At 44.2% G+C, this 16724-nt stretch overlaps 1 protein-coding gene across 3 annotated transcripts in view; it reads right to left on the bottom strand.

The window, feature by feature from the left end:
- LOC138580907 (microfibril-associated glycoprotein 4-like) overlaps window positions 1-16724 on the bottom strand; it is a 427453-nt gene that overhangs the window by 34917 nt on the left and 375812 nt on the right. For 2 of the 3 annotated variants that reach the window (XM_069651831.1, XM_069651830.1), the window contains one exon: window positions 14460-14608. In XM_069651831.1, coding sequence (XP_069507932.1) covers window positions 14460-14608 — 149 coding nt within the window. The remainder of the gene's footprint in view (window positions 1-14459; window positions 14609-16724) is intronic. The other variant, XM_069651832.1, reaches the window with a different exon arrangement.

Consider the following 16724-nt stretch of genomic DNA (forward strand, 5'->3'; position numbering starts at 1 on the left):
TTAAGTTTGAATTGGAGGTATTAACCCTCTCACATACTTATCAACAAATAATCTTTTACCTGCCTCTGTGCTTACATCCTGTCCACTGAAATCTGTAAACACTTCCTCAAATCTATTAAAATAATCTGTGGATAACTCATCTTTGCCTTGAACACATGCAGTTAATTTGTCCCATACAATTCTTTTTTCTGGAACTAGTTCCTTCAGTTTTTGTGTTATTCGTCCTGGTAACGCCGCACTATTTGGCGATGGTTTCTCACCTGCTTTTCTACTCTTATCCTCTGCTGCTAGATTTTCCCATGTGGCATACCGTAGGCATCCTCATCATTTACTTTCCTTATTTGCTTCCATATGTCTGCTGGCACAATTACTGGGAATATTAGGTCTATATCATTCATAGTAAAAATGGACGATCTCAAATAAGACTCTATTTCCTTATAGAATCCCGCCAGATTCTTTCTCAAATCAGGAATCGTTTGTTTTATATTATTCACCTCTTGTCTGGAGAAAGGGATATGTACAAACTGTGCTGTATAATGCGCTTCCGATACCTGCGCTGCGCCTCCATTAACACCAGGAATTTCTACTTTCGGCACAAAAGAAGGTGGGACGTCTCTCATAGGAAATACCACACTTACTTTTCCTCCTCCCTCCCTCCCTCATATGCAATATTATTGCCAAATCAAGTGATAATGCTGTCTCTCCTGTTCCGCGTTCTATTGCTCTTTTATATATCGCCATTAATTCGGGAGGCCAAGCTTGTTTATTTTCTATATCTCTATCCTGCAAATATTCAACCATCGCCTGCAGTGCTTTTCTCTTCATGGGCAATGTATATTGATCAAATATTTCGCGAAGTGGTGTGGAGAATAGAGAACAGCAAGGCACGCATGAAAAGGTGGAGCGACAGAAGAAGGACACAACAAGGGTCAGACGTAAAAGGAGATTGGATCAAAATACAACTAGCGACCAAGGATAAAATGATGGCTCAGCAGACCTGTGAAGGTGATTCACAGAGGAACCAACCACGTCTGCACCGAAGACGGGCGCACATGGAACATGGAGAGAGTAGCCATGTTTGAAAAGAGGCAAGAGCGAAAAGACCCTTGAACGACACGAAACTGAAGCGATAATGGACAATGAGAGAGAGAAAGAACGAGAGCCCGAGACAGACAGAAGAGAAGTTGAAGAAAATGAGTTTGAAGCGGATGCACCCACAGTAGAGCGAGAAGATGACCAGAAGCAGGATGCTTATAGTGAGAGAGGTGACCGGCCGCGAAGGGAACACAGAAGACTGGTGAGATTCAATGACTATGTCCTGCAATAAACTGTTTTTGCATATTCAGAGGGAGGTGTGTAGAGATATCGCGAGACCTCCTGGTCTCGCGAGACCTCGAGCGAACACGGAAGTGCGGCCCCCGCGCTTCGCGCGCAGCAGAAGAGCGCAGAGAGCCACGGAGCAACATCAACTCCTGTGCGCTCCTCCACAGGAGTGGCCACAAAGCTAGAAGAGAGACTTTAAAGACTCAGATCAGCTGTACAATAGTTCAGGGGCCCGTTGCCCTTTTGTTAGCATATCATTAATGATGCAGATTTATCTTGATGTTACTTCTGAATAAAAAGACATCACCTGCAACAATTCCGCCTCAGATCTATCATTGTAAGAATTATACAACAATGTTACAATTACATTTTGCATACCTTCCCTTGTGGGTAGGGTACAGCACGTGGTTATGGCCCGCACACCGAAATTAAATTCAGAGCGAAGGAAGGGTGTGAACACAGGCTTAGACACATTACCATGTGATGTAGCCCAACGGGGGTAAGGCTATAAAGCTATGAGTACCCCTGGGACAGACTGCATATGCAGTGGAATCCTGCGATACTAACAATGAGGAAGATGAGGAGTGCGCGAGGGAGAGGAGGGGCTGGTGGGAGCATCAGCAGTATGAGGAGGAGCAGGCGATGTGTAACAGGAAGTGAATGTGGCACTAGTCCGGAAGCCACACGCTGCGACGAGAGGAGAGTGCGGTAAGCACGGTGGAGAGGAAGGCGGTGGTGGGCAGCAGAGGTGATTGGAGAAGGTCCTGGGCAGTATCGTGACGTGGCTGTATTTCCGGATAGAGCTCAGAGTTTCAGCCAAGAGTTTAGCCAATGAGATTCTTCCATGTCACTCCCTCTGTACCTTTACCATCGGTGGAGGTAATTCCCTATGTGCAAGGCCACTAACGTAAGCAGTGGTCGTGTTCCACTCAGTGGAGTCATCTGCTGTGGGCTCTAATGCTCCCTTTAAGCACCTGCCCATGCAGCAACTATTCAGAATTAAAAAATCTGACCCGGGGATCAAACCTGTTTTGCTCTGTGTCGTCTTGCTTCCAAGGCGAGCACGTTGCCCTTGAGCTATCCTCCTGAGACAAATATATTTGAGGGGTATGAAGGAGGGCTGTGGGGGTCTCCCCCCCACATATATATGCAGTGAAATGGGCTACAAGAAAGAATAAATGCAACATTTTGGGATTCGCAGTAGCACATGTGCAGTGATCACATGGATATGCAACATAAACAAATGGAATCAGACAGAAAGAGGACCTTGCTCTGCCAGTCAGACGGGCACCCGGCAACAGGAGGGAACGACTCAAATCATTCATGGGATTAACCGACATGCAAGACACAGCCCACGAGAAGGCTGCTAACAAAATGTAGAGTCCTTTAATTGGATAGATGCCTGTCAGAGATTGTTTGAGTGCACCAATGCCCCGGGCATCTGACCATTTGACGATAAAATGCAAATGAGCGTCACCGTTGCTGCCAGTTCAAGTGCCAATGGGGCCACACTCACACAACGGAAAGGAAATTGCAAACAGGTAGTGGCCTACGCATCCAGATCACTCACAGGGGCACAGACGAACTACTCAGTCATTGAGAAAGAGATGTTGGCATGGGCATGGGCAGCACAGCATTTCAGATACTATCTGTGGGCGCAGCAGTTTTGGCTCCTCAGAGACCACAAGCTACTGGTTAGCATTCTCCATCTAAGAGCAGACAAACCCTCCACACTATGGCTAACTAGATGAGCAGCAGAAATGCTGGAATATTCTTTTGAAGTGAAACATATTCCAGGCTGGAGAAAGAAATAAGCTGATTGCATGTTCCGATTGCCAATCAAAACATTAAGGGCCTGATTCATGGAAGTATTTTATAATGGCGCAATCCCATAGGAAAATGTTCCGTGAATCAGGCCCTAAATAGCATAACATGTGTATTTGTAGAGCCCACATTCATAAACAGATGGTTATTGTTACCCAACTTAATGGTACTCATTTTATGGACCTCAGAAGGATGAAGGGCTGAGTGCACCTGCCAGGATTTGAACCTGTGACCATGAGGTCAAACATAGGCCCCTTTAGTGGATACATGAGAAGATTGGAATGACAGTGTATGTGAAAGCTCTTGGCTGCATCACAATTGTCATGATCCCGACATGGAACAAGTACAGCAGTTCTCAACTACTGCATGACCGGATGAGAGAAGACTGCCACAGTCTCTCCAGCTGTGCTGGTGGGTAGCAGGCCAGGAATAATGACAAAGGGCAAGTATGTCATGTGAGAAGACAAGGTTGTGCTGCCTAGAGGAATTAGTAACTGCATCACACACAAAGGCCTCTTGCGAGTCACACTGACAAAGAAAAGGGCAGGTGAAATACATTGGTGGCCATCTATGGGCGCAGTTGTTGATCTTGCGGTCAGCAACTGTGAGGCCGGAACTGGAAGTGACGTTGGACTGCGTACGAGGCAAGTGCCTCTGCGGATCATTGATCTGGCGGAACGAGCATCGCCGAAACTGGGTGGACTTCATCGGGTCGTTGGACTGAATGGAAGAAGCAGCAAGTACGGGATTGCTGCTGTAGACTATTTGGCTGAGTGAATTGAACTTAAGTTTGTGCAGGATGTCACAACTAAATCCACAATCGAGTTCACGCAAGAGCTATTCTGACGGGAAGGTTATCTCTCAGAAAGAAGAGAGGGTAGAGGTGCAAACGCTGGGTATTTCTTAATAGACTTCAAGTGTAGTATATCGATTCGTAACAGATTATCATAAGCCTTATTCTTGAATGTAGGTGCTCCTGTGTACGTCTCGGCTATAAGACTGATAAATAGGGTACAAAGTCAAGGTCCAACCACTCATGGGGGACAACCACAGGGCACCCTCTAAACTGATCACAGTCAGTAAGTAAACTTAATAATCTCCAATAGTCTAGTGCTCACAGCACAATCAAATGTGTGATTTAATCATGGAGTTAAATCATAGATTTGTTACAACTGATCACAATTCTTCATCAAAAATATATATACAGTACGTATGAACCAGATATATATCTACAAAAAACAGATGTAAACATTAGATGACAAAGATAGTTTTATTTTTTTTAAATCAAAAAGAAAGTATTTCACAATTTCAACATTAATGCATATATGTCATTCCCTATGACTTGATTTAGACACTGTTTTGTGATGATGGGGTACAGTGTTATTGTACAACGCGTTTCGGGCTTAGCCCTTCATCAGGTACAAGAAATGTTGCAGTTTCTGAAATACATAAATAAATGTAGCCTTTAGTGTCTCAAAGAGCGTTCTATAGTTCATATCCCTCAGAACCGGTCACAGACAGCAAGTTCTAGCTCAGTTCCCACGAAATGCCGAAGAACAGCCCCGCACAGTGTTGTACAGCATTATATTACCCCCAGGCAAATGGCCAAGTGGCGATGGCAAACTGATTCATACAAGAGAGGCTTTAGCTAGCAGTGGCCCCAGGAATGGATATCAATAACCTTACTTTGGAAGCAGTAGCTGCATACCAAATCCAATAACCGGGTATTCCCCTTCCGGGTCATGGGAGGTAGAAAGATAAACAAAGGACTGCTCCCCAAATGGCTATCTGAGATCAAACACAGACCCCATGGTCTGTATCAAGAGATGCACAATAGGCTAAACAACAAACAGAATATAAGGAAAGCAAGTTGCGACTTAAGCAGAGCACCCACACCCCCAGTAATCCAATAAGGTGACATAGTAACACTTAAAATGAACAGGAAAAAAGGAGGCACTTTGTCCAGATACAGTAAGGCTGTAAGAGTAGAGAAGACCAGGTGATTCCTGAAAAAGGAAAGATGTAATGTGGTAAGAGTGGACATATACAGGAGATAGGAGAATGAAACATACAAAACGGAAGAGCAAGATTGTGAAGAAGATGAAACTTTGGGATAGCAAGTGACAGTGCACACGGAAAGGGACCAAGAGCTCGGGAGCAAGGAACACAAATTGCCCCTCATCTTACTTCCTCTGGTGGAAACAGTAGTAAACAACTTGAAAGGGTTCAAAAGAAACCAGAGGGAAAGAAAAGGTCAAAATGAAGCCAGAAAGCACCACTATGAACTGTATCTGCACATTCCTCCCTTTTCCTTAGTGAAGAGATGTGGGGTGGATAGACCCATTTCCTGACAGCGCAACGGTCATAGCACATGATGTCATGCTTAGCGTGGTGGAGCGCAGCAGCGTAGGGAACGCAGCGAAGAGAGAGACAACCACGAAGCGACCGGAAAAGGAGCCGAACACCAGAGCTCCTTGTCAACAGCTCTTGCGTACATCCACTGTGCTTAGCTGTCTCCCTGAAATGTGTAAATAAAATGTGAGCAAAGAAGATACACATTTGGTGTGTTAGCTGTTTTGTTGCGAGGAGCTTAAGAGGAATACCACAACAGCGCGTGGCATTGCAGGACGACACTACATGCACCTGTACATGCATGATTACCATAACCATAATACCAATCATGCATTATGACTGAATCAGTAAGAACATTAACAGTGTCATGGGCTCAGGAAAACACTGCTCTCACTGCACATTTGACCCAAACCCTGGGGCACCAGTTGCAGGTGTGCAGCCCCTTCATTCCAGCCTGTGTTGAACTGTTTGTTGTTTCTCATTATGATGTGCTCTTTATTCTGATTTATATTAATGGCTGGAGATGGTGACTTCTTTACGTCCTCTATTTAGCCAGGCTGTACTTTCTCCTGCAGTGAGGGAGCACTCACAGGGAAGGTGAAACAACGCATGTACACAATGGCAGGTGCCAATTATTAGAGCATTCCATTCAACAGGATGTAGATAAGGAAGCTTCTACTGCATCAGGAGCTTTGCTTCAGACACATGTTACAGAGTCCAAAGCTTAATCTGGAAAGGAGTGTGGCTGTAGATGTACATTATTGGGAATGAGGACTGGAGGCTTACCTGTGCATCCTCCTGTCAAACCCGGTTAGTCTCCCTCCTGGGCCTAACTGCTGTTCTCATCATAGTGCCTCATAAATAATACATTACTAGCAAGCAGACGTTTTTTTTAAATGATGCGATCAGAACATTTCCAAGGATGTAGAAAACAATGACATTTATTGGGACCTAACACCTGTAGATTTCATGCGTTAGATTACCTTTCAATAATTGTATTTGCAGGAAGTACTAATCACATTTGGTATACGTGGGAAATCCTATTTACTATAAGAGTGGTATACCTTTTGAAGCAATAATCTTACGAACTACACAAAAGTACAAGTGCACATAAGAAATCAACAGGTCTGCCATGCTTGAATCCTTCCGATGATCCCAGAAACAGCATACGCTGAGATGGAACTGGCCAGATGGAAGAAATAAGTTGGCTTCACTGGTTATACCTTCACATGCACACATTGTTCAAGATCTGATGTATTATTTGAAAGCTGTGGTGATGGCTAAACCCAACTGGCTGACCAACAACTGCAGATATCGGGAGGTTTGAGGACCATATGAAGTTTATACATTATCCCTCTAAATAGCCATATGCCCGCCCGAGCATTCGCTGATGTGGCCCCATGGGTTTGGAATTCTCTTCCCACCTCTATTTGTCTTCTTCCCACCTTGATTTAATTCAGTAAAGCCAGTGATGATGTCCCCTGCCTTGCCATGACTGTGCCCTACTAAATGATAGGGTGCATCCCCGGTGTCCCAGCACAGCTTGGGTATGGACTGGCAGGGGATCATCATATTGCCAACACTCCACTTATTGGCCCGGTGAAAGTAGCTTTCAGATGTATACTCAGGGATCTGCTGACTCTTGGAGGCAGCATCTGCAGTGTCATATACATGCAGGAAGTATCCCCAAGTATATAGATGCAGCTTACACAACCCTTATTGGTGCCCAGGGTGATTGGAGAGTTGGGCATTCAGAAGTTTCACATAGAACACTAATTGTGATGTCGGAAAGCAGGGAAGGGAATGCGAGGGGGTGACGGAGAGACACTGGCTTCAAGCGTGGAGCCCAGCCACATCTCTCCATCTTGCACGTGCAGTTTTGAATGCTTGGTCCATGATGGGAGCGAATCACACCATGCTTAATAAGGTACAGGCATGCAGAAAGACTTCCTAAGCACTCAACAATCCCAAAGGCCTAACGATCAGGGGTCTCAGCTTCAGATCCTTGGGGATGACCAGGCGAATGGGGAGGGAACAAGGAAGTATAAAACCCTGAGAGAATTGGGTAAACTGTGTTAGGCGTTGGAGTTTAGTAGTAGCGAGAGGTGCATAGTGAGTAGAAGGTGCAGGAGAAGCTAAAAGTGCAGGAGGAGGTGGAGGTGTTGAAAGATGTGGTGGTACAGGAGGAGCCAAAGGTGTTGAAAGGTCTGGTGATGTAGGAGGAAGAGGAAATACAGAGAGAGTTATAGGTGCAGAGGGAGGTGACGGAGCAGCGGAAGGTGATGTATAGAGTGAACTGGAGGATGAGGAAGAGAGGATAGATGAAAGGTTGGGGAAGGTGAACATCAAGTATAAGGGCAAAGAGGCAAAAAGGTTAGATGTGTTGAGATGCAAGAAGGAGTTCGAAAAGCAAAGGAGGAGGGACGATCGTAAATCAGGAGGATGGGGAGAGGAGATTGGAGGAGAACCTTTGAAAGGTAGGGATAGAACAACAGAGGGGGAGTAGATGAAGAAAGAGAGAGGGAAAAGAGACAGAGTGCCGGAAGAAGTAAGGAGAAGACCGGGCAGGCAGGAGTGGCCATAGTTGGAATAGAAGAGATAAACCAAGACACAAGTCCAAAAAGAGGGTGGGATCTTCCCTTCAGATTCAGGGCTAGTGAAAGTCTGACAGTACGGCAACGGCAATTGAACTGTTATATGGGACAAGTGAGAGGGGAAACACGCTCATGATAGGACAGCGAGGAGGTCAATCAACAGCTAGCTCACATATAGACCTTAGCAACATGCTTCCATGCTCAAGTGAGCATAGGTTCGGTTGAGGAGGGAAGTTAGACGATTTGGGTGACAGGACAGCCTTGACCTTTTTTGTAAATGTTTCTGCTCACGACATAGCTCAAAAACATGGCTTGGGGGTTCATGAAAATTGCATTTCTTTGCTTTGGCGTACACATGATTTTGATGAAGATGGGATAATCCTTCAGAACATGCACTTCTTGCCCTTTCAGGGTAGATGAGAACAACAACATGTCATCTAGGTAAACTTGAAAAAAGAAGAAAGTAGTAGGGGCTTGAAGTATGTTAAATCCACAATTTTGTTAAATCTTAACTTGTGCCACAATTTAGCATGCGAATGGCAGCTGACACGTCATGACTATACAGCACTGATGATCCCTAAGAAGGCTGAAACCAGGTATGTGGTTGTCCTGATAGCCTTGCAAAATGTCTGACTTGGGGGTGGGGGTTGATTAAGCTATATATAAAGTAGCACTGCCCTCTAAGACAAAGACAATTTCCTGGAGAAAAGGGACTCATTTGCATACCCACAATGCCTTGATGATGTGGCTCAGAAATGGAGGTGAACTTCCAGCAATGGCTACTAGGTGGAGTTGTGGAATATGTGTCTTGGCTCAAAAGGACTCTCTTTCATGTGAAAAGCTATTGAATTGAGGGTGGTAAATGGTGGTGTGAAAGTTCTCCACCTGCAACAAACCTTTCAGCTAGGTCATGACTTGAGACATGAAAGGAGATCCCTGGTCATTAAGGATCTTTTTAGGAAAACCTACACGAGAGAATGAGGATATCAAATGTTTGATCATGGTCTGCGCTCTGTTACTTCCCATGTGAAATACTCTGGATACTGGATGGCATAGTCAAGGATGACTAGAATATAAAGTTTCCCATTCATGACTCTTTGGGATAAGGTTACCCATCACATCCATCCCTATCCTGGAGATGGTACGTCAGTAATCAGTAAAGTTGGAGGGGGGCTTTTGCCCACATTGCAGTGGGAGGGTTTCAGACATTCTGAGCAGGATTTCTGAATCTTTTGTTGTCTTGGTGTATTACCAGAACAAACCTACTCTGAACATATTTTGGTATTTTCATGATCCCTTGGTGCCCTGTGAAGAGATGGGAATGGGCCAGGTATAGGAGCACGCATCAAAACTGGGTAGTGACTAGAGGTTGGTAGGGGGTCTGTTTGTATCCTTTTACAATAATTTTGACCCTCTAGAAAAGCCCAGTTTAATCTGCCAAATATGGACCTACTTGTGTATGACCTTCTTCAGGAGGGATGGTTGTGTCAAATGTCTAGCTGTGACAAGTTATGAAGGCTCTGACAGCCTACCTGTCCAGACTACCCAAGCACATGTCATTACTGTGTCCTTACTCAACCCTCGATCTGCAAATAGACATGCAATAGATATACATGACTATATTGTTGACAATAAGGTTGACCTTATGTGCCTGACAGAAACTTGGTTGAAGGACTCGAGTGGCCCAGTTATTGATCTTGTAACCCATGTTGGCTACATATTTTATGTCAAAAACCGTCCTACAGGATGCGGTGGAGGTGTTGCTTTTATTGCTCGCGAAGAATGTAATTTTTTGACTCCCCAATTGACTGTGAGGATTTTGATGTGTTACATTTGAAGATTACTCCCTCAGCAAACACATGCACTGATTTTATCTTAATCTATCCCCCTCTAAAGGACACACCTGATTTCACTGAAACAATTATGAATAGCCCAACTTCTCTTGACAAGCCTAATTGGTCCAGTTTGGTTTTAGGTGGTTTTAATAGATGATGGAATAACTCGGAAGATTCCGAAGCACTAACTCTGGAACACCAGCTCAAATACAATGGCATGACAATCCATAATAATGCTCCCACCCATACTTTGGGCAACATCCTAGACTAGGTTGTGTCTAGAAACGTACATCTCGATTCTTGGTATATTACTCCCTGTGTTTAGTCAGACCATTTGCTCATTAGTTTTAAGATACACCTGCCCGGGAAACCTGCCCCAAGGGTTAAAGTCTCTAAGAGTGTTGTTACTTGGAATTTGAAGAAAATAATTCTTGGCAACCTATGTTTTTATCTTGACAGTATCATGGCGGACACACTGGATTCAGACTCCCCCACTTGACTGGCCACACTTTATAATGACCGCCTGAGTTTATTTCTAGAGCAAGTAGCACCTTTGAAATCAATTGAGATTAAAAATGCCTATATACCTAAGTCTTGGTTTACCCCCACGTTAGCCGGCCTAAAACAAGAAAAGAGACGCGTTGAACGAGTATGGTGTAAAGACAACTCAATAAGGAACTTACAGGCTTGGAAACACCTGGAAAAAAGTATGCAAACAACAAATTGTTGACGCTAGCAAAAACTTTTTCAATAATGAAATAGAGAAAGCTGCCAACTGTACCAAGAAACTTTTCTCCATTTTCAAATATTTCGAAAACCCCAATTTACAACCCAATCCGGTTTGCTGTACAGACAATGGGGGTCATTACGAGGTTGGAGGTAAGGGATTACCGCACCGGTAAGGACACCGATGCCGTTAATCTTTTACCACCCTATTCCGAGGTCCCAAAAAATTGGGAGCTCGAATGGGAATGGGGAATGGTTCCCGGAATAGGGACATACTGGGTCCTTCAAGGTTGGAATGACCCGGTAAGTCCCTATTTCGGGAACCCGGACCCGGAATGCAGTAAGGGGGTAGCCATGGTGCTGGTAGCACCATGGCTACCTCCAACCTCGTAATGACCAATGAGTGCCAGAACATTCAAGAGGCATTTGTTGATAACATCAATTTTGCTAGGTTACAATATTTGATAATTTCCCTCCTGATGTCTCCTGTCCCACATCTGTCCTAGTTTTAGAACCTCTTCCTGAAACAGGTGATATGTTTAATTTCAAACCTATTTCCGGTGAGGAGATGGAGGTGGTACTAAATAAGATTTGGCCTTCATTGTGCCTAATGATATTATCTCCACCAAGTTTGTTTTAGACGATTCCAGTATCTTTGTACCTTTTTACCGGTTTTGTTAATGCCTCCTTCCTCCATTGATAAAGAGGTTAGGTGCAGACGCGTCTAATATTGGGAACCTTAGACTGATTACCAATATTCCTTTTTTGCTGAAAATCATACACAGAGTGGCCACTGGTCAATTAAAAAAATATCTTGAAGGGTCTAATATTCTACATTCCAGGCAATCTGGATTTTGCGCCAATCACTACACCAAAAGTGCACTGGTTGACCTTCTGTCACAAATGCTGGATATCGTTGATAGAGGCAAATCCGACCTTCTTGTGCTTCTGGACCTATCCTCTGCTTTTGACCTGGTGGACCACAATAGATTCCTATCAGTCTTAAAGACCATTACTGCATGCTCTAGTAAGACCACCACATGGTTCAAATATTTTTTAGGTGACCACATGTCCCGTGTGGTCATGGACAAAGCATCATCTCTGCAGTCCAGCATCATGTGCGGCATACCACAGGGCGCATGCTTGTCTCCCTCCCCATTTAATGTATATATTCGCCCTCTATGTGAACTATTGTAAGACTCTGGGCTTGCATTTATGAATTATGCAGACGACACTCAGCTCCTTATAGAACTGACAGGTAACTACTTGCTAGATTTAGACAAAGTCCAGAAGGTTCATAATGTGATTAAGAATTGGATACCCACTAACTGGCTATGTTTAAATAGCTCAAAGACGGAGTTTCTGATCTTTGGCTCCCCCCAGGCTCAAACAAAGTTAGGCCCTCATTTCTAGAGCTTTAATATCGAGGAACATGAGATTAGGGTGCAAGAAAAGGTGAAAACACGTGTGGGATAATTCACAGAAGATTTTTATAATGGCAAACCCCCATTGAAAAATGCGCTGTGAATCAGGGCTTTGGTGTCTTTTTTTTTTAAAGCATCCCTGGGAGCTGATACTCAGGTGGATAGCGTTATCAAGAAATATCAATTTCACCTGTGGTTACTGAGGCTAGTGAAGCCTTATGGTTCTTCCAAAAATGTGGAAACCCTTACGAGAGCAGTAATCATGCCTAGATAGGACTACAGTAATGCTCTTCTCTGTGGTGCCATCAGAAGAATTTACATAGGCTTCAGGTTTTACAGAATGATTCTGTTCGCATTGTAAGTATTGTCCCCAAAAGAGAACATATTTTGAGCTACAGGAAGGATCTTCTCTGGCTCCCAATTTCTGCCAGAATTATGTTTAAACTGAACACATTGATACACAAGTGTGTTTTTGGTCTAGCCCCTCGCTATCTAAAAGAGTGCGTAAATCAGCAACAAGTCTCTTGTACAACTAGGTCAGCCGGAACCTTCAGACTGATTTGTCCCAGAGCCAAATGGACTAGAGCCGGTGGTCGCTCATTCAGTGGGCATGCTGCTAGGGCATGGGATCTGCTTCCAGCCAATCTACACACGGAGCAGAGTTTCTCTGTGTTTGGAAAAAGACTGAAGACTGCTCTTTGCTTGAGATGCCTCCACCCTCTCCCGACGATGCTCTTTGCTGGTTTTGTCCTATGAGTTCTTTGTTGTTATCTGTGTTTATGTTTGCGCTTTGATGCCTGTGGGCGCTATATACATTTGTATAAGTAAAGTAAAGCCTTAAGAAAGTTTTGCTGGGTCGAGCAAAAGAATACTCTTTCCTAGAGGTGGCACTTTCAGATTCTCTGGGAAGAGCGTGCTATGAGTGAGTGGGCACCTCGTTGGCCTCCCCGGATGGATATGAGGAGCCAGGGGTGACTCTCCACATGTCTCCTCCAGCTCAGGGCTTGGTGAGGGACAGTTCACAAATGAGTTGGGCAACAGAATCCTCCTCTTTCACCAGAAAGTTCTCAGATACATGATTGAAGAGGGAGACTTTAACTGTTCCCAGTAATCTTGGTCAATAACACTGTACCCTATGTCTATCCCAAACCTGACCAGCAGGCTGGATCTAGGGGTGATGCATCAATAGATCCCTACCGGGAGCCCCAATCTCAGTCAAGTAGAAACCAAAGCCAGCCATTTGCAGGAATGTCCACCTTAGAATTGCTGTACGGGTCCCACCCTATCAATTTGAGTGTAGCTCTCTTGGACACGTGGGCTGTATGCACAGCATGGGTCACTTTCAACGTATGCCCTGGGCATACTTCCATCACAGTATTTGTACATTCCACTTCATATCACAGGGACCTCTTTGAGAGCACAAACAACTGGACCCGGAAGATAAGGTTTCGGGTTTACAAGTTAAAAGTATGGGCACAAGACCAAATAGCAAACAGCACAAATCTTCAAAACAAAATCCCCCCTTTTGGAATCCAAGCACTCTCACACCAGGCTGAGGCCACTCTTTGTAGTCTAACTAGATGCAGGCTTACCCGAGACCCGTACCCATGGCTGTCTAGCACCAAATAAGTTCCTTCCACTTGCCACAGGTAAAAAGTGTTTGTCACAGTGGAGGTCAAATTCCAGAAGCATAAAATGACAAATAAGGCCACAATTAACACAACATTAATAGAGAATTAATTGCAAAATTAAAGACATTAAAGAGAACAAGAGAGAGAGAGGAAACATTCAAATTAAGGTGAATTGATTTGAACATTAGTCAGAATAAGATTGATGCATTTTCAGAGTAGATACAATGGAATAAATTGTTTCTCTTGGAAATGATACGCTGTTATTGAAATGAGGACGATGTCGACGATTTCGGCAATTTGTTGGCATGGATTTGTCCTCTGAAGTTTACTTGGTTTGTAACTTGCACATGAAATTCTCTAAATGAACTTCAAGGCCTTCATCTAAGTGCTGAATTGGAGATCCGTTCATGCCACCTCCAATATCCCAAAAAAGATTATAAGTCAAAGATAAGAAATTTCTCTCTGCGTTATGTTGCCCTGACTCTGTGAACTTTGCTCCTGATCTGTGTGCGGGGTGACATGGAACAGGTGGAATGGCACATGCACACTTCCTAATGTGGTACAAACAGAGCTACGTAAGTGTGGTGCCACGCAGAGTCTCCCTCTTTACAGCTTATATGACCCTAGTTTGTTTCTAGAAATAAACATGAATGAATACTGAAAAATTCAAATGGATCTTTGGGAGAAATTGTCTTGATGGCCAATCATTCTGAGCACCAATTCCAGTACAAGCCACAATGAAAGACTTACCGTCCATTTCCCGCCATCAGTGGTCATGTCACAGTAGACAGGGACAGGAGTTCCAGGTCCAGATGGATAAATCAGGTAAACGCCATCCGTGTCCTCTCCTTGGTCATAAACATCATCACAATCTAGGGGGAAGCCCTCCTGGTCTGCTACTGAACAAGGAGATAGACAAATCGATATCAATATGAGGTAAAGATGAAAGCTTCAAAATAACATAAATGACACTTCTCGATTGAGGAGGCAAATACCAATTCCCTGCATAGATGGACAATGATAAATAATCCAAAAAAGCTACCATTGTGTCAGTCATGGCCTACTTATAAGGAGAGGAAACCCGGTATACTACTGACTAAAAGAGGTTAGCAGTGTATACTCTGTCTATATCCGGGAGGATAATCATCAGTATATATGAAGACAAAGCTATAGTGCAGATGCTAGAGATACAAAACATAAATACTCAAAGTAATTCAAATGGGGGACCAATCGGGATAAAAAGTGCATATCAAATTTTAATAAAGAAGCATAATGATTAAAACATAAAAGGGGTCCACAGTACAAAACTTGACATCCAATATGTAAAACAACAACAAGGAATACGTATCAAGCTTGAATAGCAAGTTAAAACGGTGTCACAGAAAAAAACAACCACATAGGGTACTTGTAAAGCAAATAGTATAGTACCCAATTCTGTTAGAATAAGTGTGTAAAAGATTTAGATCTCTGTTTATAGTCCAGAGAGATGTCTCGACATGTTTCTGTTCATCAAGGCTTTAGTGTGGATAGGTGATGTAAACTGGGAACCAGAATGCACCCCTAACCCCTGTACCCTCCAAGGCATGACAAACAATTTCTCTTAAGAGTTAAAAAAAGATTAGCAAACAGATAAACTAACACCATCAGGGATACATCCTCTTGGCAACTCCATTCTGTAGGGCTCAGTCAAGTCTCGGGGTAGGATGGCTTTAAAGAAAACAAAAAGACTCTCCCAGGCTCCCTCTGGGTGGTGCCGGGTCTGCACATTAAGGCTTGCCAGGTTCCTCGAGTACCTCAGTAAACTCCCTTTCTGACAGCGGGCCGCCAGGTCATGTGTTATCTTCTTGCCATATGTAACTGAGATAGAAAAAGGCTATCTTTCTGGGTTTCTCCTCAATGTTACTCATGATTTATTAGGTATAACTCTTCTTGGGTGGGCGATGGCCTGATCAAAGGTGGGCATCTCCTTGCAGCCATGGGTTGGGGAGTATCTCTCAAGTAAAGTAAACAATCCTGAGAAAGTTCCAAGACTTGTTGCAGGTAAAGTCCACAGTATTTCCCAGCAGTAGAGTAAGCCAGGAGAGTTTCTAGGCATCTGGTTAGGCCGTACTCTGCTTCCTTCCCTCTGGGCTAGATAATAATTCCAAACCCTCATTACTTTCCTTCTCAATGAACCGCCACTCACTTGTGCCTGGGGACCCTCCCTTAGGCCTATCCTCTAGACCTCATGCTATCTGTCAGTTGACCTCCTTGTCATTCGACCACAAACTCAATTCTCCTCTCAGCAACAGGCCTACTGCCTGACTTTTATTTGTTCTGTGCCTCCTGGGCACTTCCACTGCCCTTCTGCCACAACTTTGGTTCTTCTTTAATCCTCCAACTACTGGCCTTCCTTCCTCCAGATATTCTATCTCTCCCCTTATCCTTGCTGTTGTCCTCATCCAACCTATTTGGTACTCTCCCTTCCCCCCTTATTTGCTCCTTGTTTAACCTCTTATGTTCTTCCCCCTCCTCTGTGTTGACCGCCTCCTCCAACCCCATCTACACCCTATCTTCCACCTTGAGGACCTCCTCCTCTATCCTCTTCTGTACATTCCCCTTCTCCTTGATGTTCTCCTACAACCTCTTCTGTAATCTCAGATTTCTCAGATTTCTCTGCTCCCCCACACCCTCGCTCACCTTCAGCTCTCAAGGCACCTCTCCTGCACCTTAAGCTCTCTGCCCAGCAGCTCCTCCTGCACCTTCAGCTCGCTCTGCTCTTCTACATCGTCTTGCACAGTCAGCTGTCTCTGCAGCTCCCCTTCTCCAAGCATTCTTCTTCAGTGAGCCACAGCCACTGTAGTTTTGCCCCAGCTTTTATTGTGACTTGTTCTGTCCCCCTAGGTTGGGCTTTTGGCAATGGGTTAAGAGTTCAGGTGTATTTAATACATTTCTTAACAGGCGCACCACTTCTCAGTCCGGGCCTCTAATAGGTAAATCTGCTTCTTGAAACTCTCTGTCGTGCACATTCACAGT

Source organism: Ambystoma mexicanum, chromosome 3p (genome assembly GCF_040938575.1).
Source record: "Ambystoma mexicanum isolate Mex_15411 chromosome 3p, UKY_AmexF1_1, whole genome shotgun sequence".
Taxonomy (NCBI): Eukaryota; Metazoa; Chordata; class Amphibia; order Caudata; family Ambystomatidae; genus Ambystoma; species Ambystoma mexicanum.